The sequence below is a fragment of the Pterocles gutturalis genome, unplaced genomic scaffold (assembly GCF_000699245.1).
Source record: "Pterocles gutturalis isolate BGI_N339 unplaced genomic scaffold, ASM69924v1 scaffold34629, whole genome shotgun sequence".
Lineage (NCBI taxonomy): Eukaryota > Metazoa > Chordata > Aves > Pterocliformes > Pteroclidae > Pterocles > Pterocles gutturalis.
Window position 1 is genome coordinate 6,248 of NW_010134342.1, and position 21,809 is coordinate 28,056.

A 21,809-nucleotide genomic window follows, 5' to 3' on the forward strand; every position below is an offset into this window, starting at 1 on the left:
AGCAACATCTGCATTATCTCCACATCATTCATACACACACTATAAATAAGAACAGGATAATAAGACAAGATGCTTCTCTAATTCCAGTGACAGATAGAGGCTGACCTCCATAACAGAGTTGTGAAGCTGTGTAATAACTGGAAAGTGAGCTGTTCCTCTAGCAGTAGTGTTTTTTCAGCACTGAGTTCCTCCATTTGAGCCCCATTAACAATCCGTGTGGCTCTCGTTCCATTTACACTTGTCTTTTCCTCTAATATTTCTGTTACGAAGCCACTGGTGAATGCACTAGCATCATTTGCTGTGATTTTTAAAACTGTATCTGCTGAACTACCTAGTTCCAATTCTGATCTCAAATACACATTGCCCTGTATCTTGTTTATGATTCTAAAACCAATACCTTGATTTAGCAGGGAAGAGTGCTTGTAGCTTGATGAGTGTCTTCAGATTTGAAGACCTGAGGGAAAATCTGTGCTAAACAAACCATAAAATTGGAGTTTAGGGTTAACTGTAAAATCAGTTAAAAGACCCAGCCTCAGTAAGCAGCAAACATGAAAAGAATATGGTGAGGAATTTAGCCCAGGAGTATTCACTGATGGTATCTCCCTGGGGAAAAAGAGAACAAGGGCTACAGAAAACTTCTGGCTGGTATGTTTTTAGAACACTCTTGAGGCATATCATTAGCCAAGAACAAGAGACATGTTCCACCAATGCAAAATAAATCAATGCTATGAATGAAAAGGGGCTTTTGTGACAGAGTAGGGCATCAAAGTTTGGAGATGCCTTCTTCCTCCTTGTACGCGCCTGGTTTGTAGATGACTCCTCTGTTGTCTTCGCCTCCCTTTTTGCAGCTAAAATAAAACAAATGTATTAAATGATTGTCATTCCAATGAAGGAAGAGCACCATTGGTTACTTAAAGTGGTCCATTATGCATGCATGAGATTGTTTTTCTCTGTACCAGTGCAGATGCCACAGTAGCTTATTGTTAGAAATATTTCAGGAGAACCTGTTCTCTGTGTGGCAGTGTTGATGCCGATTGCAAAGGGATCAGGCTGTAGGGAAGTTTGTGATCTTAGTCTTTTTTTCCAGAATTTGGCTTTGGTGGCAAGCAGTCTGGCTAAATGATCTCTTGTCCATACAGATTTCTTCCCCTTAAATGATGGGAATTTTGGGAGAGTTTTTTTCTAAAACTCCATTTCTCTCTTGTTTCACTTACTATTCTAGGAAAAAAATGAAAGCATTTGAAAAGCAATTAGGAGCAGCAAAGAAAAGAACAAGAAAATGAACAAATGGCAATTGTGAAACAGAAAAACTGAGTAAGTTTGTTATCAACGCAGCCTGCTTGTCCTGCTTAGTCTGGAAAGGGAGTCTCATTCCCTAACTGCTTGTGGGAGCAGTCAGTGGAAAGTGGAAAACCAGCCTAGAGTGGAAAGTGGTTTTGTGTTCTCCCTGGTACTCACAGGCAATTCCCCACTTCCTGTCCACGTGTCTTTTAAGGGTTTACATGAACACTCTTCCAGTAATTATTATTTTGTGGAAAAAATGGTTGCTTTTCACAAAACCCAACCATTCCTACAATGGTAAAATTGGCCACTATGGCACAAAGGTCACAGCAAGCAGATACCTTTTAGCCATATAAACATTTTGCTGTCAATAAAATAGAATTACTTTGTAGTATATGATACAGGAGAAATAACATCTATAGTGTTAAAACCAATCAAAGCCTGTAGGAAGAGATTGTATCTAATAAAAGTGCAAACATTACCATGTTAAAAAATGTGCAAGGTTTCAGACACACAAGCCCTTCTTTGTGTCAGAAGAAAAATTTCGTTTGACTCCTTTTCCTGTGATGTGATGGCTGGATATCTTACCTTTTCCTCTTCAGTAGCCAGCAGGCTACCACAAGAATGATGAGAACTCCCAGAATGCAGGCTATCACAACAGAAACAACAAAACCTAGAAAAAGAGGGAAAGCATGCAGAGCAGTTAATTTAATTTACTTGAGGGGAGAAGGTTTGCCTCTGATCTGTCGTACATTTGCATTCTGCATCTGCAGCTTTCCTACAGCCTGCTCACAGCACTTTGCAGTCATGGAATGGATAACTTTGCATAGATGTATAATGGAAGGTCCTCATCCTACAACTGGCTCCACAGTTCACAATGCTGTGAATTTAAACACCTGCTGAAGTCACAAAGCCAATGTACAGGCACAGCAGATCAGAAACTTCGGATTTCAATGCTATAGTGTATAAGAGAGCATAAGCAAAACTGAAGAGCTAAACCCAACTAAGGCAACTAAGGATGTTAAATTTGATGCCTTTTGTTTTTTTCAAGGCAGAAGAACACCGTTGAGTGTGGACAGCTGAAGAGTGATGTGCTTTGTTGTTGAGAACATTGCTGAAAGGCATCTAGGAAGGTAAGAATGAATTCAAGATGTTACTATGAAGAACTGAGTGATCCTGTGTTTGAACTGAGATCCTTACAATGCTGTCTTTGATAATGACCTTCATTATATTTTTGTCAACAAAAGTGTTTTTATTTATTTTGACCTTCCTGAAGATCCCGAAGGTGACTTTTCTTAACTGCATTTTCATAGTTCTTTTACACATTGTGCATCAGAACCCTTTCAGAGTGAAGCTGACAGGTTTAATGTATTCCATCTAAATATTTTCTCTTACTAAATCGGCTGTTGAGAAAACAGAAATGCAAAACCTGGAGTTTAAACTTGTCCCATTTAACCTGTTAGGCCCTTTATTAATTTTAAGTCCAACTGATTAGAAGCAGCTTGCAATCCATGGAGTTGAAGAAAAACTGTATTTTAAAAGAGGGGAGTTTTGTTAGAGTAAACATGCATCAAATGAACAACAAAATTAACACATATAGATCATTATAGAAAAACAACTTGTAATTTGAAGAGGAAGGGTAGGGGGCACTTCTGTTTGATGAGAAGAACTTCTTGCAAAATTTAGTTTGTATTTCTGCATGATGCTATAATCAGATCTAGATTATAGCAGTTCACATTTAATGTGTAGGCAGAGGAGGGTTTGAACATTGTAATAAATTTCAGCTGCATGCATGTGAAGCTGATTTTATTGGAATGCGTTGCTGGCAGGCAACATGCGTTATAAACATGTTTGAGTTTTGTGGAATAATCCTGTAAGATTAGAGACATTTTGAAATGTAGTACTTGTTAATAGTGAGCATGAATTTAGATTTTAATTATTGGCATCCAGATGTGGACCAGTGAGCACGTCAGTTATTTGCATTTTTCATACAAAACACAGCTCGATGGCCCCATCTTGTGGCTTCTGTGCTCAGGTGAGGACGGCAGCCCTCAGTCTTGCCACTGAAAAGGCAGTAAAGTTGCTCTGAAAACCTGCTTCAGTAGGGGCCTGGAGTGTGCATGACAGGATTTCTTTCACAAATTTCTGTGGTTGCCTGGCCTGAGCCATGATTCTGGTTATAACCTCTCCTTCCCTTCTTGATAAGTGTGCTCTGTTTCTACCTGTAGTACAGCTGGCTGCATCAGGCTGGGCACTTGCAATCAGCAACCAGGTGCACTTTAATTGTGCTTTGACAGGAACCTTTTTTTCTTCTACTTTTTAATTTTCTTGAAGTGAGGGGCTGCACCTGTGAGGGAGCCTTTGTGACCGTAGTAGGTGGAATGTGAGATTACAGGGATGATAAATACCTTTTTTGAAATGGGTAAAACATTTTTCTATGGTTCATTGATAGAGTCAATGAGCTTTTGTAATTAAATGTACTTAGACTGAATGGGATTTCTATTAAAGTAGCAGGAGCAGTGCCTTTCGTAGCCATAGAGACCAGTTCTTGGGTGAAAACAGCAGGATGGGCAATAACCCATAAAATTCAACTCCAATAAGTCATGCCAACTTTAAAGAGACATTGAAAATGCTTTTATAGCTGGTGTCACCTCTGCATGGGAGTCAAATAATGTGGCTTAGCAGAGGGAGAGCCAAATGTTATTCTTGGGTTTGGCTCTGGTTCACAGCAATAGTTTTGAGAAAGTCATATCTGGGTCAAATTTCCCCCCATAGATGGAAATAATGCTTACACTATTTCTATTAAGTGTTTCAAGATTCCTGGATGAAAAGCATAGTATCTGATTTTCAGTTGCTGGGTTTGTGGATTGTAACTCTCTACCTTTGACGTTTAAGTATCGAGTGTGATTTACAGGGAGAAGGTAGTCAGGTGCTGAAAGGTCAGCTTAAGAAACAGATGGAAAACTGCATTTCTTATTTCTGACTAACCACTCTTACTCAGAAGATCACTGGCTTATAGATGTGGTTAGCGATCAGCAACGTACCCTTAGCTAGTCCACCAGGTATGGAATCTTGATAAATTGAGAGGGCAGGAAAAGTAAAAGTTGGATCTCTATGATTCCACAGTGAACCAGTTTTAAACTGGTAGCTGCCTACTCCAGAACTTCTGGTACTTCAATAAGTATTTCTGCAGTGGCGTTGCTATAGTAGATTGTGCATGGATTTAAGAAAGACTCTTCAGAGGAAGCCTTCCAGTTTCAGAAACTTGGCAGCCGTATTGTAAATCCTGATTCTGCTGTTTAAAATCATTGTACGTAATCTGACTCGAGCAGAGATTTGAAGGGGATTACTAAAATAGCCATTCTGCACCTAGTTGGCAGCCAGTGTTTGCGATTGGAGGTTTGGGAAGAATGTTTTAACCCCCTTCCTGGTCATATAAGAATGCCGTGGGGGAGAGGGATATTTCTAGCTGGGCAATCCGCAAAAGCAGTAAAAGGACCAACATACTCTAGTTCTTTCCCTTTTTCACTATTTGGCCATTTTTACTCAAAATACTGTTTGTGCAACTCATACCAGTCTGTATATTAATCATGAGACTATTAAGGATTGTTGATGATTTGTTAAACTTGTAATTTTCTTATATATTTTGGTTAGAATCTAGCAACAAGAGAACTAGTAGTGTAATTCTAATTTTAAAATGAGATTAAATTAAGGCATTGTTCTGTAACCATTGTACACTCTGCAGGTGGTGGCACAGGGACTTGATAAGAGGTATGAAGATAGAATAGAATATTATGACTGTGGCTTTATACAGTACACAACAAGAAATTGAGGAACAGAACCAGCAAAACCTCAACTGTGCTTTGTGTACGCCCTGTATGTGAGCTGTATAAAGTCACAGAAATAACTTTTGTCTAATGCAAAGTCATATTACAGTCAAGAAACAAGGTTTCCACTTGTTACCAACATTATACAAACAAATCAGTTTTCTTAGCTGATAAATTGTTAGGGAGATTGTTCTGTTACTTATTTTTTACTCTGAGGGAGTAAGATTAGCATTGCTTAGTGCAGAGAACTACATGTGAGCAGAGATTCATCATGTGCAGCAGGAAGGTATTAATGATCTTTCAGAAAGGGAAGAATCTTATTTTTTGTTAACACTACTTTTTGTAGTGGCACAGTGCAACAGGACTGCCACTTCAGTATTTCAAGTTTACACAAATCACTCTGCGCTATTTCTTTGTTCATCCAGCTTACCTTCGCGGAAGGAGATAAAAACCAGTCTTTCGTGAAATTCCTGAACATTTCGGAAGTTATCAACCATTTCCAGGGGTTCTGGGTCATCGCTCTCTGTGCAGTACATGGCTGTTTCCAATGCCAGTAGCTATAAAGGGAAGCAGCCTGTTCAGCTCTCAGAATACAGAAAAAGCAATGCCAGTGTGTGGTTGAAATCAAAGGGGTAGTCAAAGGTAGGAGGATACACAAGTAATACTGAAGTCTTGTGTGGCTTGTGAGCCCAAATACAGAATAATGTGTAAACAGTGTGACATCTGCAAACCCATACCTGTATTTTGTTTACATCCTGATAAAATGAATTCTGCTTAGTAATTGTCCACCGGGAAGACAGGATGGGAGGAAACATGGTGGCCCTTTGCAGCATGTTCTCCGTAGCACAGCCTAAATCCTAAGCAGAACTAAAAGCTGCTTTATGAAAGAACTCTCTACTTTGGTAAAGATTTGATCTGGCAGAGCGGACAAAGTTAAGAATGGACTTTCATGACAAGGAACATGCAGTAATTTGATTGGAGATTTTGATAATAACATTTTTTCCCTGTGTTTGTAGTTAGGTGAATCGGAAGATAGTGATTGGGAGTCTATAGTCTATGTAAATGGCAGCTTAGGAATAAAAAAAGTTAATCAGGTGAGCACAAAAACGTAAGTTGGAGAAAAGCCAGGGGATTCAAGATTGACAAATAACACATCACATGCTTTTTAGAAACTTAACATCTACCCAGCATATCATACCTAAGTCTGTCAGGATCAAAGTAGCACTAAAATACTTAGTGAATACGGTTCAGACACGAAACCTGAACAAAAATGATCTGGAAGTGACTCATGGAAAGAATCAAAGCAGGGAGTAAGTACGTAGTGAAAACAGAAATTACTCTCACTTGACTGATTTTTCAAGCTGGTACTATACCAATTGCTATGCAGTTGTCTGTCCTTTATTTTTTCTGGTCAACTGAAAACGTGCTAACTAGGAACAGAGTGGGATATTGATTTATGTCAGTTCTGTGCTGTTCTTCCCACTTAACGGATTTTAGCAATGGTCATCTTTCAGGTTTACAGGAACATAAGAGAAATCCAGGAAATGACGATATGCATTTACTCTTCTTTAGCAGATGCCAATCAGGGAAACATGTGCTGTATTTAAACTTGCCTGCTCTTGTGAAATTTTAACGGGGTGTCGGAAAACTGTCCAGAGAACGCTAGGGTAGCAAGGAGGAGTTGTCAGGGATCCTTCATAGCGATAGTACTCATCCAGTCTGTCAGGAAGCAGTTCTTGAATATTGAAACCAGGGACTTGTACCATCTGATCTAAAATAGGGGATTCGTGTTAAATGCTGCGTCATTACTACATGGGTAATATACCAGTGAGGTGAATTTGCTTTTCAGTAGGTAGGATGCTTTCTGTCATATCACTAAGACAAGAACAATACATTTTAATACAGATGATCCCAGTTTAATAAGGAGTGCAGTTTTTTAGGTTTCCTATGTACAGATCTCGTCTTAGATACCATACCTGAATTCTGTAAGATAAACTGTGGCCATATTAACCAAAAACACCATGTGTGAGAAGTAAGGCCCAGTGAGAAACCCATGGCACATGCTGGCCAGACACTCTTCACAGAAATGCACTGCATTTGTAAGCCTTTCATTGCCTGGGATTTCTGGACTGTTTGTTCAGCTGGTTCGATCCCGCTCAGGGTGACATCGGATACTCTTAGCCATTCTCAATCCAACATAGGCTTATAGGCACTCACCCTTGTATTTCACGTTCCGGAAGTGCCTGAAGATGTTTTCATAGGATGGATTGAAGGGTCCAATCTGTAATGAGCAGACTATTAACAGCTGTGCAAATCACCGCAGTCTGAATGAGTCTTTGCTTCTGCACACAGCAGACAGCAGTATTTGATGGCCTCTGTTACAAGGTAAGTGTCTCCACTGTCCAGATATTCATGTACTAGAATGGCATAGGTACTCTTTTTACTTGAAACATTAACACTATCCTCAGAACCCCAATAATGCTCTTACTGGCTCCAGAGCTACTAGAGCTGCTTTGTCACCGTAACTGCTGCAGTGCAGACCTCTTGTGTGCATTTGAAAGACCCTATTGCCCTTGTCTGTTCAGCATGCTGTGCAAATGAAGAGAAACCATGTCCTCTGAAAACATTGCAGGCATAAGTTCTCAACTGACAGGCTTCTCAGATCATCTACTGGTTACTAGTCAAAGCCACATTTTTCCAGCCACAAACAGTTTTTAGTCTGCTGCTCCTCACAGTCCAGGACGATAAAGAATGACACTATTGGGTTCTGCGGGGCCACTGGCAAGGGCTATAACTCAACTATCTGGGAAGGGCTATGACTCAACTAGCCAACAAGACCAGGTTTTTCAGCTGCTACCAGCAGCTTTTCAGGTATCAATGCCTCTTTTCTGAATTCTTTAGAGTTAGTCCTTAGCAACTCCTCTGACAATCAAACATAGTAAACTGGTGTCCTTAGATAATCTCTAATAGCCACCAGCTGTCTGAAAGTTTTTCAAAGATCTAGTCTCCATTATTCCCTTATTTGATTTTTAAACACCATTGCTTACAAATAACCAGAATCCCAGTATTATTCCCTAGCATAGTATACAATACTCTGACACTTTTCACAGTGCAACTTCCAAATGAACTTAAATTTAACACAAAATTGTTGTCAAAGTCTGAGAGCTGCTACGAAGTGAGCTTGGATAATATTAATGAGAATTAGAGCTTTGTCTGCTAACGACAACATTTTTATTTTTTTGATGGAAATGTGTAAACCTGGATGTTTTCAGGTTTTTTTTATGCTGTACAAAGTCCTCACATTTAAAAATCATTTTTATAGTTGTCTTATTGTGGAGTTTTAATCCTCAAGAAAAGGTGAAACATATATATATATACACACAAGCTTCTAAAAATTTTTCTTTCGGGTCATTATTACCTTTAATTACTTGAATGTGGGGCTTTAGAGGGGTAAAATGGAAAGCTGTCCTTCTGCCATCTTAAAAAGGCACTGAATTTACTTACTTACTGTAATCTGTGATTCAAAGAATCTGGGAAGTTTGCGACCTGAGGCCTGTGGTCAAACCCTAATTACATATAGTGGCCACAGCCAGGGTTGTGTCTGCCTATGCCTCTCTGCTGTGTTAAAGCTGCTTCGTGATACACTAGGCAGTTTTGGGTAAGTGAGCTTGAAATTCACTGTTGTCTGTTGTTTGATAAAATCTACCAATTGTTAGTTTGTAAGTGAATGCAAAAATGGATTTAACCTAGCTGTAGTTAATTTACTGAAAAACATGAGGAAATATTCAGAATTCTTCCTTTCTTAAAATTTATTCCTCTTTATCGATGTGCTGCTGGAATCTGGCTGGTTTTTGTGTAAGAGAAAAGGAAGAACCTTTATTCATCCACAGCATCATTAAATAATCTAGGTAATTTTGTACATTAAGGGTCTCTGATGACTTAATGATTGAAAGCATATTCTGAACAATAACAACAAAAAGGTCCTGCATCCTACCTCAAGAAGAACAGCCAAAACTGCCAGTCCATCTGCTTTGTCCATTGCTGCTGTTATATCTGGATATTTCTCAGAGTTATAATGTACGATATGCAGCTACAAAGGAGGAGATACTATGTTATGGTAACGTCTGGGCATGCTCACATTCCTGTTTCACAGCTAAAAAGGACCAATGCAGCCACCTCAGGCTAAGAAATACAATGGGATCCTTCAGTGATTTCTGAGTGTAGTGGCAAGATCTTTTCAGAAAAAAGCAAAGGTCCTGAAACTCCCACTCCCAGCCCCACTGTTGCTGAATTACTCCCTCTCCCTCTAATAATAGGAGGGGAAAGAGGACCGATCACTTCAGCTTCAAGGCATATTGCCTGTAGTACTAGTGAATGTTTCTGAAAAAGTAACGCCTTAGCACTCTTGGGGGTCTCTGATGTTTAGAATGCAAAACCCAGTGTTAAATGTAACTAGAGAAGGAACGGATTCCTGTAGTGCTGTTACACAAGCAAATGATTCTGACTGATTTATCTTTTAATAATTTTGGGATAAATATCCAATTGGTACTGCTTTTCAAAATCTATTCCCAAATCCATAATTTAGAATTGGAAAAGATAACAAATAGTTCTTCACTGGATAGAAGAAGGTGAGTAAAGGTAGACAGAGAAGCAATGTCATGCAGCTAAAAGATGTATCTGTTTTACAAAGAAGAACCAGGGTGTCAAATGTGTAGCAGTTTGCTTGAAATTACTCAAGTGACCCAGTGCCAGCCCTGAGTTTAGAACCTAAACTCTTAACTCCCTGACTTGTGGCATATTCATGAAAGTACAATGGAGTCCATCATTTTTGCGGTGCACAATGCATTTTTTCTATTATATACCCAGATCATAAATACTTGGATTAGAACCTTGCAGCTTTTTACAGTCATATATCTAAGATCAAGATCCCACTTTGAAACAATGGGACCTGCCCAACCTTCTTTGTTTCTTTCCCTGATCCAAGCTTGTCTTACCTCTGCTGCAAAATGCTTCCCACTGACTGTGTGCTCTGAGCCTTCTGATTTGTTTCTGTTTCCCCAGTGTAGGTGAAGTTGAGACGCCGTGTATTCAAACGGAAGGTTTCTGATGTACATAGCAGGAGGCAGGTACATTTTCACTGTAAGGAGACCAAAACCAGATGGGAGCAAATGATACCACAGCTTTCAAGCACAGGGCAAATAAAAATACTCTATTACTTATGGAGCATGAGCAAAGCAGATTTTTAACTCAAATCCGTCTTCGTCTGTGGTATGAGATAAGCACTTTTGTTGTCTTTAACCCTTTCTAGGCAATTCAGGAGAATTTAGAATATAGACTGCATCTTCTCTGCTTTTGCCTACTGTACTGACACTTTGATTTAGGACTACAGTGGAGGGCATGTTTGCATGCTATTTCTAATTATTTTTCTGTCTTTTTATCTAGCTGTCTTACCTTACACTAAAGAGGTTTCTATCTCAAGTCAAAGGAACATATTGGTGTTCCTAGCTTTTTTCTTTTCTTCATTTCTCCCCCAACTCCCCCAGTTCAGCTGAGTTGCTTTGATTAGACTGGAATGTCAGAGACCCATTGCATCCATATTTTATCAGTTTTAACAGAAATCACAAAGTCTGTTTCTGTTTTGAAGAACTCGAACCAAAATAATAAGAAAAGCTCAGGAATTAATTCTGACATGCCTAGAGTTTATTTCCAAACCACAAGCAATTTGCCTTCCTGCGAATCCATTTGTACTTTGTACTTTCCGAAGTTTCCCCAGCTTGTTCTCTAGATGTAGGTATGGTGATGTGAAGGCTTTGTCATCACAGCTTAATTTCATCTGATAATCAAAGTAGTTCACCCATGAAATAAAAAAATCATGAGCTCCCACAACTCTTTCCTTCACAATCCCTTGCTGTCAGTGAGCTCTCTTACCTGAATGACCATTGTTGGTCAATGTAAACCGGTCAGTGGAGGGCACATTGTAGCCTATGAATTCTAAGGGCAAGAGATTAGAGTCATACTGGAGAATATCTTTGTGGAAATCTATTGGCGATTGGAATACTCCTCCACAAAATGGGTATTTCTTTGGCCAGGCCTTCTCTCCGTCAGGACCTGTGTAAATTAACAAAGAGACACACCTGTCAAGCCTTAACTGTGCGATGGATATAAAAACTCCTCAGTTTCAGCCTTCACCCAAAAATCGGAAGTGGAGCTTTCTGAACTTTTTAAATTTACTTTCATCTTTCTAGTGTGCCATTAGATAGAAAAGGGCCAAATGCCAGCAAAAGTCTCCCATAGAGACCCTTCACTGCCCCTCGATTTTTTTCCAGTCTCAACTGCTGTTGGTGTTACACTCCTGGGGAACTGCAGGCCTGGCAGCTCAGCACGCTGGGCCTGCAGGCAGCAGCACCACAGCCAGCCACACTGCCTCTGGCCCTCTCCTGATGGTATTGTCTCCCTTCGGAGCCCACAGGCGTGACAAGTAGTGTTTGGATCTGTGACAGTATTGGGATTATTTACTGACATGAATTATGGAAGTAGTTATGGAAGTAACAGGCGTATGCACAGTAACTCAGCTGTTCCAGCCTTCTGAAGAGAATTGCTGAGAGAAGTGACTTCGTGTTGGCAGAGGGAAGTTCCCATACTTTTCAGTACACAGAAAGCCTGACCCTTAGGAAGTTTTCCTTAGCATACAAGCTGACTGGCTCTAACTAGAAATATTGTGTAACCCACAGTGAAACGCTAACTTGCAGAAGCGGAAGGTGTTATGATAATGTGACCTGCAATAACTTGCTCAAACTCTGATGAAACTTTTCTTCGTCACAGTCTTTAGCCCTAGGTAGGATCTACAAAGAATAGATAGTATCAAGAGATTTTTAATTGTGCCTTTGATTTAATTTCACATTAATATCTAGCATCTGTTCGCAGGCTGGAAGCTGAGACCATTTGGATTTGAATACCAAAAGCACTACTTGCAACTTGTGTTTCTCCTTGGCTCTGAACATTCATCATAATTCTTTCTAAGGCAGGAAGGTCTTTTGGGATCACCCAGCCTCCTCTGTGTAACACAGGCCACTGGATCTTCCTGGATTGATTTCTACTTGAGTGAGGCCATATATTTCTGAAGGGAAAAAACATCTACTCTTCCTTTAAGCATTGCAGGTAAAAGATACTTCATTAGTGCCCAATGGATAATTACCCTGCTTGGCAGCTTGCTTTTCACTGTGGTTTGTCTAGCTTTGACTTAGTGATTTTGTTTAGACAGTGATTGTTTTTAATCCTTTGCTTAGAAATTGAAGAGCCTCCTGTTAGCATACTTTTGTTCCTCATTGAAGTACTTGTAACATAGAGGACATAGTTTCTCACTTCTCATCAATTAAGTAGGTTGAATTCCTTCAGTCTTTGTTTGGAGGCTTTTTTTCCAAACCTGTAATATTCCTTGATGGCTTCTTTGAAGTCTCTCCAGTATGTTAACATCTTCCATAAATTGTGAATGCCAGAATGTAATGTTAGATCAGGTCATCAGTGGCAAAGCAAGTTCAGATCTTTTCTGAAGGAAAATTAACAGTCAGGAGAATTTTATTAGAGGCTCACTTTTTAATGTGAAAGACAGTTTCCAGGGATATGGATAGTGGAGCTGAATCTGACTTAAGCATAGTGCATGTAATAGAATTGCCAAGTTCAGTTCTGGTGCTCAAAGACAGACTTATTTCCTTGCTAAAGCTCTTTAAGGTTATTCAAGACATAGGTTAGCACATGACATTGTTTGCAGTGTGGATATGCAGACTGAATCAGTGCTTTTCAAAATAAATAGGCCTTGGTAGTGCTGTAACTTACATCTTTGACTCCAGTTTGCTGCCAATACATTAATTTGTGTCCTTGTAGATCTTCATGGTACTATCTTAAAGTTATTGGAATTATTTTTAAAAGCTAATAAATATTATGCTGACATTCTAGAAGAGTGTATACTATCCTCTACATGTTTTTTGGCAAATAACGGATCCATCCAGAAGAGCATAAATTCCATCTTATGGGATATACATACTCAAAAATATTTCCTGGGAAAATATCTATCAGGATATACCAGGAAATTATAGTTTCTTCAGGTTGAAACTTGATATGTAAGACAATGACACTCAAATTTAACTCTTCCCAGGGAGCTAAGAATACACCAGTGTCAGAAAAATTGGTGAGAAGCCTTTATTGTAAAAAGAGTTCAGTAATTTTAAAGGGTTTAGGGTTTCTGGGCGCTGATAAGATAGTGAGTTTGCAAGAAGACTTTAATATACTACATATCGTAGGTTTAGAGACTTGATAATTAAATGGGTAATTTTTAACTGATGCATAAAACAGAACTCTAGTCCCAGCCAGTGGAAACCATGTCATGAGTACCACTCACTTTTTCAGTACTATGTTTGGATGAATTGAATGCCCTTAAGAGTTGGCAACAGAGTATGGGAACTTCCCCACAACATCAGCAATTCAGAAGGGAAACTTTTGTCTTTTCTATGAAATGCTGTAGTTATCGCAGTCTTCATGTACCTTAATCTTTATTAGCAGGTATCCTTTCCTTGATGTAAATCTGCAAGTATACTCCCAGGCTTCTAGGCTACAGCAGCTTTTGTTTGTTTATCACTCCTGCTCAATAAAAAAAGCCAACCAAACCAAACAAAAAAAGTTTTTGGTACAAAGCTGGTTTTTCTTGAAATTCTGCCTTTTGTCACGTAGTCTTCCTGATTTCAGTGCCTCGAAACTCCTGTCTCAAAGAGCTGAGCTCACTGTAGCTTGAGTTTGCATATGTGAAATTGAGATTTCCATGGTAGATAAACCACACAGCTGGAAGGCATTTCTCAGCTAGCTCTGTTGAAAATGAATGATTGATTGTGAACCAGATTTTCCTTTTTCTGTGCCAGCACATTCAGATAAATTCGGTGGAAATCACATTGTGTTTACAAAGGCTCTGCCTGATCACTACTGAATAAAGAATAGCATGTGGCTGTATTAAGATTGGCCTGACCTCCAAGTCCCAAAAGGTATTAACATAAGAAGTATTGCAAAAATATCTTAGTAGTTAATTCCCTCCTTTTGTGACATTTGTGACAAAGGGAAAGACCCAGGCATCTCAGATGATGTTTGCTGCTATGAGGATCCTGTCAGGACTGTGTCAGCAGAGCAATAATTGTGCCATGGGCCTGTCCTACCCACCCAACGCTACTATTCAGCTGCTGGAGTGAGCAAATTAAGGTACAGTGCTGTTGGTGTGGGTGGAAGTAGGACCCATCCTGCTCCCAGTGCAGCCATGAACACTGCGTGCTGCAGGGGATGCAAACTCAGGTTGCTCCAATCCAGCCTGCAGGCTGCCTTCTTTTACATGAGTTTCCAGGACTGTGTTCCGCTGCCACGCTGGAAAATAACCCTGAGCCTGGCTGTGCCCTCATGGCTGTTGTATAAAAGATGTCTGTAAATAAAGTAGTAATAATTCTTTGGATAGTCTTGCTGCCCAGCTGCACAGTGAACTGAGCAAAGTACCCTCAGTACCATGGCTGCGTGCATCCATTGTATCATCTCCTTCGACAGCTTTTAGCTTTCCGTGCCCAAGCCTTCAGCCAGCCCTGCAGCATTAGCAGTGCTGGGTGATGCAGGACAGATGTTCCTTCAGGAACAACAGTGGTGTCTGCTTGCAGGATGTGAACACTGGCTGACTTAAAAAAAGAAGAAAACAGGCCTATGAGACTCTAGTGTTACCAGCAGACTTTTGGACTTCTGCTTTGATGAGTAATTAATATTCACGTTGCTCAGACTTCTCATGGGGTATCCAAGTTCTCTTGTTCTGAAGTAAACTAATGTAGTAAAATGCATTGGCGCAGTAACGCAGGGAACGTCTGTGGTATTTTTGCAGCCAGGCAGAGCACTCTGGCCTGTTTTCAGCCAGCTGGAAGCTGTATAGCTGCGTTAGCCCAGGGCTGAGTCAGTAGTGAAGGCTGAGTCCAGGCTCCCTGCCATAGTAACGTGACCACATGGATTCCATTTTGCTCAGAGCACAGGCAGAACTCTGTCGTACCATTCTGTGTACACACATCCAGTATGTGTGTATCTTACATGTCCAGAGGGAAGCTTGTGAGACAGAGGAATTGCCAAGGGCTGTAGCCGTCCCTGCTACTCCGTTCAAGCTCTGTATGAGAAATTTGGGCATGTTCTAGTGTGTTCACTGGCATGGGCATTTTGTAAGGGGAAGTGGAGCAGTCTTAGCACAGGTTCTCAGCACCTTACTGAGTTGAAGTAGAGTATTTGGCAATGGTAAAACTGAAGAGTTTGAAAGTTCAATTAGCGTGATGTCTGTTAACAGCAGTTCTTGTGTGTACATTGTAGCGTGAAGTTGTCTCGTCACATGCTAAGGCACGTTAATAATTCTGTTGGCACTATTACTTTAAACTTGGCTGTAAAGCTAGTTTTCTCCCTTGTAGCTGCTTGTCCGCTCCCAAGGAGTGATTCTGGTTCTCTGATTTAATTCTAGCCCTCTTACATTACAGAAGCAGAAAGCCAGAATCCAAAGAATTGAAGCCCAGCTCTCCAATTCTCTTCTGGGGTAGCAGACACCTTCTAGTCACACAGCAACATTGCCAAAAGCGGCACGCACGTGCTGTCCTGAGCTATGGGGCATTGGAACAATTCTTTTAGTTCTTTAACTGAAAACACTTTTCTCATGATACACTTCATCTATTTTGTCCATTTTGCAGAAGGTGGAGCAGCCCATCAGAGGACACTTAGCAAGGCTGTGTGCCTCAGCTCACTGGTCTGCGCTTTTTCTTCCGTGCACTTTTTCTTGGACTGTATACAAGAGTAGTGAGATCAGGAAGAACAAATAGTGTAGTTGTAGTTTGTCTGAGGAAGAGGCAAATAGAGGAAAGGTGTAGCCTTTATATTTACTGTATCTAATGCGGTACTTTCCATTATAGCCAAGCCAAATACTCAGTTCTTTGGAAGCTTGTGCTGCAAAGATTAGGCCTGATCACATGGAGTGTCATCGTGCTTGGCCACCATGCCCTGAGCTGCTAATGCCATATCAACATTCAGTTTTACGTATGGTCATACTGAACAAACAGAACTCTCATTGACAATCAGCCCCTGAATTTCTCTTCCACCCTTAATCTTGTACCTTGACCCTCATCTTGACATTGGTCTGCACTGTGATTATAGTGGCTTGACTTCCTTTCCCTTCCTGTTGACTTTATTTTAGTGGGAGGCATTGCAAAGTGTTGCAGGGATAAAGGTGAATGGTGGAAGCTGTAGGCTGCCATAAGGAACCAGGATCAGCAGGAGAGTATGGAGAGGCTTTTTTCTGGCTGACCGCAGTCTCTCTACTCGCCATTTTTCTCTGTGCAGACCAATGTTCTACCTCTGCTTTTTTCCAGGTATATGAAAAGAACTATTCTGTACAAGTTCAGTGACCACTTTAATTTTTTGAAGTTGCTTTTATATGGTTTTCTAGATATATTTGCAAATCAGTAGTTGAAGGAAAAAAAAAAAAAGAATCTGTTTTGTGAACCTTCCCTCTATCCTCGAGTAGATGTTAGAAAGCAGACTGCAGTGTGGAAGAGCTTAACAGGAATCAATGAAGTTGGGCACTGAGAATAACCTACTCGAAAATAAAAACTGGTACCCAAATTCCCAGAAAGGGAGAAGTAAGTAATTTAAGCAAACATGACCCTGGGAAGGAAGGCAAAACTTCTACTTTGATGGTAGTGAAAGAAGTCTTGCTTTCCTTACTACCCAGCAGGGTTAGGTTTATCTGATGGCTGCTGTCAAGGTGGAAAACCCAGGCTTTTGTTATTCAAACTGTGTCAAACTTTTTTTTCCTAATGAGAATGTGAAGTATATGTACACATACTGGCAGTTAGATTAGTACCTACAGACATGCAGCTGACAGTTTTCCTTTTGCTTATGTGAAGCAAATCAGGTAAACTGGAGCACAGCCAAAGGGAGTAGTTATTAGCAGCAAATTCAGTCTCGGAGGTTCTTTGTGTTGTTTTGGAGCAGTGCGAAAGGCTTAAGAGCAAGCAATTTTGCTGAGATTCTCAGTACTGCCTACTTCTCACATAAAACACTACTCTGAATGAGAAAATAAGTGGCCAGAGGATTTGATCAATTAAAAGAAAATCTCCAGATAATTCTTCTTCCTGAGCAGCCATCAGGTCCTTCTGGGTTAGTAGCTGACTTTAAGGACTAGTGTACACAATAACACTGCTTCCCTGAATATGGTTTATTCTGCTGTTATCTTCAGGGACCTGGGTCTCCAGTAACGCGATACAGGTGACTCGCTGAACTCTGACCCTACTTAAAACTGAAGACCCATGTGGGTAGGGAGAGGTATGCTCTTTGCAGAACTGGGCTGAAATGTGCTGTTCTGTGGCCAGTGGGGAAACAGAGGGCTGTGGGGAACCTCTGCACTCATAGGGCCAGTCTTCGTTGCCTTCTGCAAGGCATTTTAGAACCCAGGAAGTGATTCTCAAACACCCAGATATGAAATCCGATAAATGAATAACAGATTTCAAGACAATGGGCCAGATCCAAACCTGGGTAAAGAGAGTGAACCCAGTAGGTTCTCACTAGAATACATTTGGCACGTTGTCCTTAAAATACAGAGCAAAGGCACAACTTAGTATGTACAAATTAGTTAGTACTTACCAATATAAGACCATTTTGACCCTGTTTAAAGACAAAGGAAATATTAGTGTGAATATTTGAAATTGATCTTACTCTGTAAAGAAACAAATTGCCACTTAAATGCATGTACTCAGTTTTGCAATACTTTTAGCTGTCTTTCTAGCTCCAAATGTTGAGCAAAACATAGATGCTTTCAAATATTATGAACCCTTCTCACCCAAATTATAATTATCCCTCTGATCCTGCCCATAGGGTTTGACTTTCTTGTGGTCACTTAAATCCTGGAGTGAAACTTTTGTCAAGTTTTTTTTTTTCTTTTGTGGCATAGCCCCAGACTGTATGTAGGTATATCTCTGATTTTCTTCTGGTTAGGAAACTAAGGAATATAAATGGGGTCTATCTATAATGAACCCCTTCACGCCTAGTTGAGAGTTTGAAAAACATCAGTGGATTGCCAGTTGCTACACTGAGAAATGATGGATGGTCATTTCTGTACAGCAACTCTGGGATTTGCTAGCTGTAACGGACAGGAATAGATGGCCTTTGAAAAAATGGAGAATGATACATGAACCCATATAACTCAGAGAATCCTGGGGGGTTGAGTGAATGTTGAAATGATCAATATTCATCCATTGCTTAAGGAACGGAACTTGGGACAGAGTCTTTGCATGTCTTTGGAAATGTCTTGACTTATTAAATGCTCTTTTAAATTTTTTTTCTTTGTTTTTTTTGGTCCTGAAACCTACTTAGAGTCAGTCAGCTTGCTGTGTAATTACGGGTGCTTGTCCTGACAGACCTGAACAGTTTTGGTTATCAGGCTAATGCAGATCTTTACTCTCCGCAGATTTAATTTTGTTTATGCTTAGAAAACAATCCTGGATTACGAGTCTTGCAAACACTCAGTGTGCCTCTGTGTGCATGCATGCATGCAGGCAAATATTTATTTTCACATGCACACGTCTGCTCAGTACATGATTCTTGGCTGTATTTCTTGTACTCTGAAGCGTGGTCACAGATACAGCTCTTCTCCAAAGACTGTTGTGTGAAATGTTTGAGATTAATTTGTAGGGATGTGCAAAACAGCTGCACTTAGCTCTTTTTTTTGTGTTGGTATGTGCTGGGAACACTAAACTCTCTGCTTCCAGCTTGTTAGGATCAGTGTGCCTCGGTCTTTTACGTTGGAATTTTCAAAAGGAGGTTTGTGTAATCATCCTGGCTGAAGTCCCCAGGTTCCTCATGTAGAAGAATTCATGCACTGTCTTAGGTTTCAAGATGAAAAACCTCATTCTCCTCTCCCCTTGTCTCTGCAGGGGATTATCTCTTCCTGAGTTTTTTGGGGGTGCTTGTGTCCTCTGGTCAGCATAAATAAATAAAGATAGCAAGTGACTGTCAATAGGCTTTAGAAATTGCCACATCCTCATCTGAGCAGGGTTTGAAGAAATACTGGCTTAACTGCAATAGCTACTCTCTGCTCATGCTCTTACTGCCCATTCAAATGTGTACAAAGTGTCAAAAGGATGATTTTTATCATCTAGAACAAGTTTTAAAAAGTCAAAGATTTTCAATATTTTGGGTGTTTATGCCAATTGAAACAAAAATAAATGAAAGCTTAAAGTCTTTTGCCAAGTGAAATTTTCCTTATCCTCTGAGCATTTTGATGATCTGTGATTCACTACCATTATAACTTCCCTGATGATCACAATAATAGCAACCAGTGTAGGTAGGGCTGAGGCACATTTAATGCTTATTTCATCTAGCTTCGATCAGGAGATGAATAGATGACCAGATGACAGAATCTTCTTGATTTGGTCTGAATGAACATGTAGAGTGTGAGCAAGGTTGGTGTTACCCTTATTCTGCTTGATAATGAAATGAGAATGAGGCAGACTGTCACACAGTCTCCCAAAATCAGAGGAGAGTCAATAGATTGTCTGATTCACATCTAGAAGGGAACTATCAACAGCTCCGTACCCTTGAGCCCTCTCCTGCCTCTTTGTTCATGCTGGGGCGAGTGCTGATGGGTAACACAGTTACATGCCCATGCGTGGCAGAGGAGGTTCCTGGAGCCAGTGTATCTGTGTTTCACTGATCAATATCCAGGGAATGAGTACGTTTCCAATGTCCCCCGGAGGCTGGGAAAGTGAGAGTGGTTTTAGTTGTGCTAATTTATGTAAAGTTGTGTCTCTGACTTGGGAAGGTGTCAGAGACAGGCAGATGCTGAAGCTGCTACCATTTCTTGGTACTAGGTGTCTAATTCAAAGATAGGAATTCACTAGCATTCCCTTCAGGATGTATTGTAAGACATATCTTTTCAACACATCCTTTCACTTCCAAACCTTCTATGTTGTTAGAGAAAGCACCTGGAAAACATCAAGCTTTATCCTGTTATTCTGGAAAGCACTAAGCTCTAGGAACCTCTGCCCTTCAGGTGGGCGATTCTGCTAGAGAGTATATCCATTTTTCAGAGGATATATGCCTGAAGTAAGAAGATGAGTTTAAGTTTGAATTCCACCCCTTATGTAGCTCATGTGAAAAATCTAGTAAAATGCTTATCTTGGCAGAGCTCTGTATGAAGCTGACTGCTCTGGATTACACTTGAGCCTTCAGGATTTTTGTCCCATGAATATACGTGCTGAGTAAGTTCTCTCACACAACCCTTTACAATGATTCTCCCTCATATCCTGTAATCACGCTAGGTGGATTATAAGTAGCTTGAATGGATGAAAATTGATTATAATCAGCTTGAATAGATGAACATTTAACTCCTAAAAGAGAGTGAGGAGCGCTGACCTCCAGAAACTGGTCCTGTTTAAATATGAGAAAATGAGGTCTAGTATATGGGGTGCTTCACAGGGGTTGCATTCTTTTCCTCTGGTTTAAAATAAGAAGGGCAGAGGGAAAGGGGTGATACTTCCAGTAACTCTGAGAAGGGATAGTCTCTGCTTCATTCTATGGAAAAAAAAAAGATCACAAAGCAAGGCATACTGAGCATGCAAGAAGTTTGTAATGCAAATTAAATCACAAGACACGTTTCTTTTTCCTGTATATATCAAAATACCTATTCTGAGAATTGAAATAAAGATACTAACTCCAAACAACTGCAGACTGCAACAATCTACAACTTTGAGCATGCTATAGAAATAGTAATAGTTAAAAGATGCCAGTTTTCTGCATACACTAGCTGCCCTAAGTTACAAGTGACAATAAAATAGAAAGCTGAAAGACCTTACCATTCAACGGCGCTTGCATTGAGAGTTGTATCTTTTGGAAGAAAATAAGCACAGTAGCGACTCTGACTATACTGAAGCTCTTGGCTGACATCTCAAGGAAAGATTTGTAATATTCCGAAAGTTCACAGGTTTCTCTGCACTCTGAAGAAGCTCCCTTGTAGATATGCGGCAATAGCAGAATGCACACATCCAGAGTTTCTGCTGATGGGTTATTGCCCTCCTCTCCCCTTGTCTCTCTCCTTCCTTTTAGGATTCCTTTTTATAAAGCTCCTTAGACTCAACCCAAAACAAATGATGTAATCAGACCTGCCTCTAGGTCACAGCACCCTCAGAAAACTGATCATATCCTTCATTCCCTCAGTTTTAGTGAGCTCCTCACAGGGCAGACTCCAGCGCCCAGAGAGGGAACTGAAATGTGGACCTTCAGAAATTATTTAGGAGAGACACAAATGCTTAAAAAAGCTCTTAAAAGCATAAGAGTATGGGCCATGGCACAGCAGAGTTTTTCTAGCTGATTTCAGAGTTTCTCCCTCAACTCTCATTTTTGGATCAGTGTCATTTAGCATAATGGGCCACTGTGAGAACTGGAGGGAGGGGAAGAGAAGGGAGGCTCTGTGTGGGACTGCAAATAACTCAGAGGGACCATGGACACTTCCCACGAAAACTGTCCAACTTGTCAGGAGGGAATTTTTTTTTAAACCGAAAGCCTTTGGAACTGGGAAAGCACATGAAGCAGGGAGGAGTGCAAATTCATGAAGAAACAGCCCCAGAGTCTAATGTTGTGTTCTGCACATGTATGGAGAGTGGTAAA

At 40.3% G+C, this 21,809-nt stretch overlaps 1 protein-coding gene across 1 annotated transcript; it reads right to left on the reverse strand.

Annotated features, from left to right (window-relative positions):
• Window positions 1–763: 763 nt before the first annotated feature.
• Window positions 764–21,089, reverse strand: CA12 (carbonic anhydrase XII). Its single transcript, XM_010081569.1, has 10 exons — window positions 20,999–21,089; window positions 17,790–17,810; window positions 11,037–11,216; window positions 10,103–10,245; window positions 9,103–9,198; window positions 7,326–7,389; window positions 6,722–6,879; window positions 5,539–5,665; window positions 1,870–1,954; window positions 764–848 (listed from the first exon to the last, which is right to left on the reverse strand). The coding sequence occupies exons 1-10, from the start codon at window positions 21,087–21,089 to the stop codon at window positions 764–766; spliced, it is 1,050 nt and encodes a 349-aa protein (XP_010079871.1).
• Between the last annotated feature and the right edge of the window lie 720 nt (window positions 21,090–21,809).

What these genes read in the sequence shown, in the direction of transcription:
- CA12 (XM_010081569.1), bottom strand. Translation starts at nt 21,089, where the DNA reads ATGTCAGCCAAGAGCTTCAGTATAGTCAGAGTCGCTACTGTGCTTATT. An exon ending in GTCAAAATGGTCTTATATTG is followed by an intron (nt 11,217 to 17,789) that starts GTAAGTACTAAC and finishes TAATTTACACAG; the next exon opens with GTCCTGACGGAGAGAAGGCC. An exon ending in GGAAGCATTTTGCAGCAGAG is followed by an intron (nt 9,199 to 10,102) that starts GTAAGACAAGCT and finishes CCTCCTTTGTAG; the next exon opens with CTGCATATCGTACATTATAA.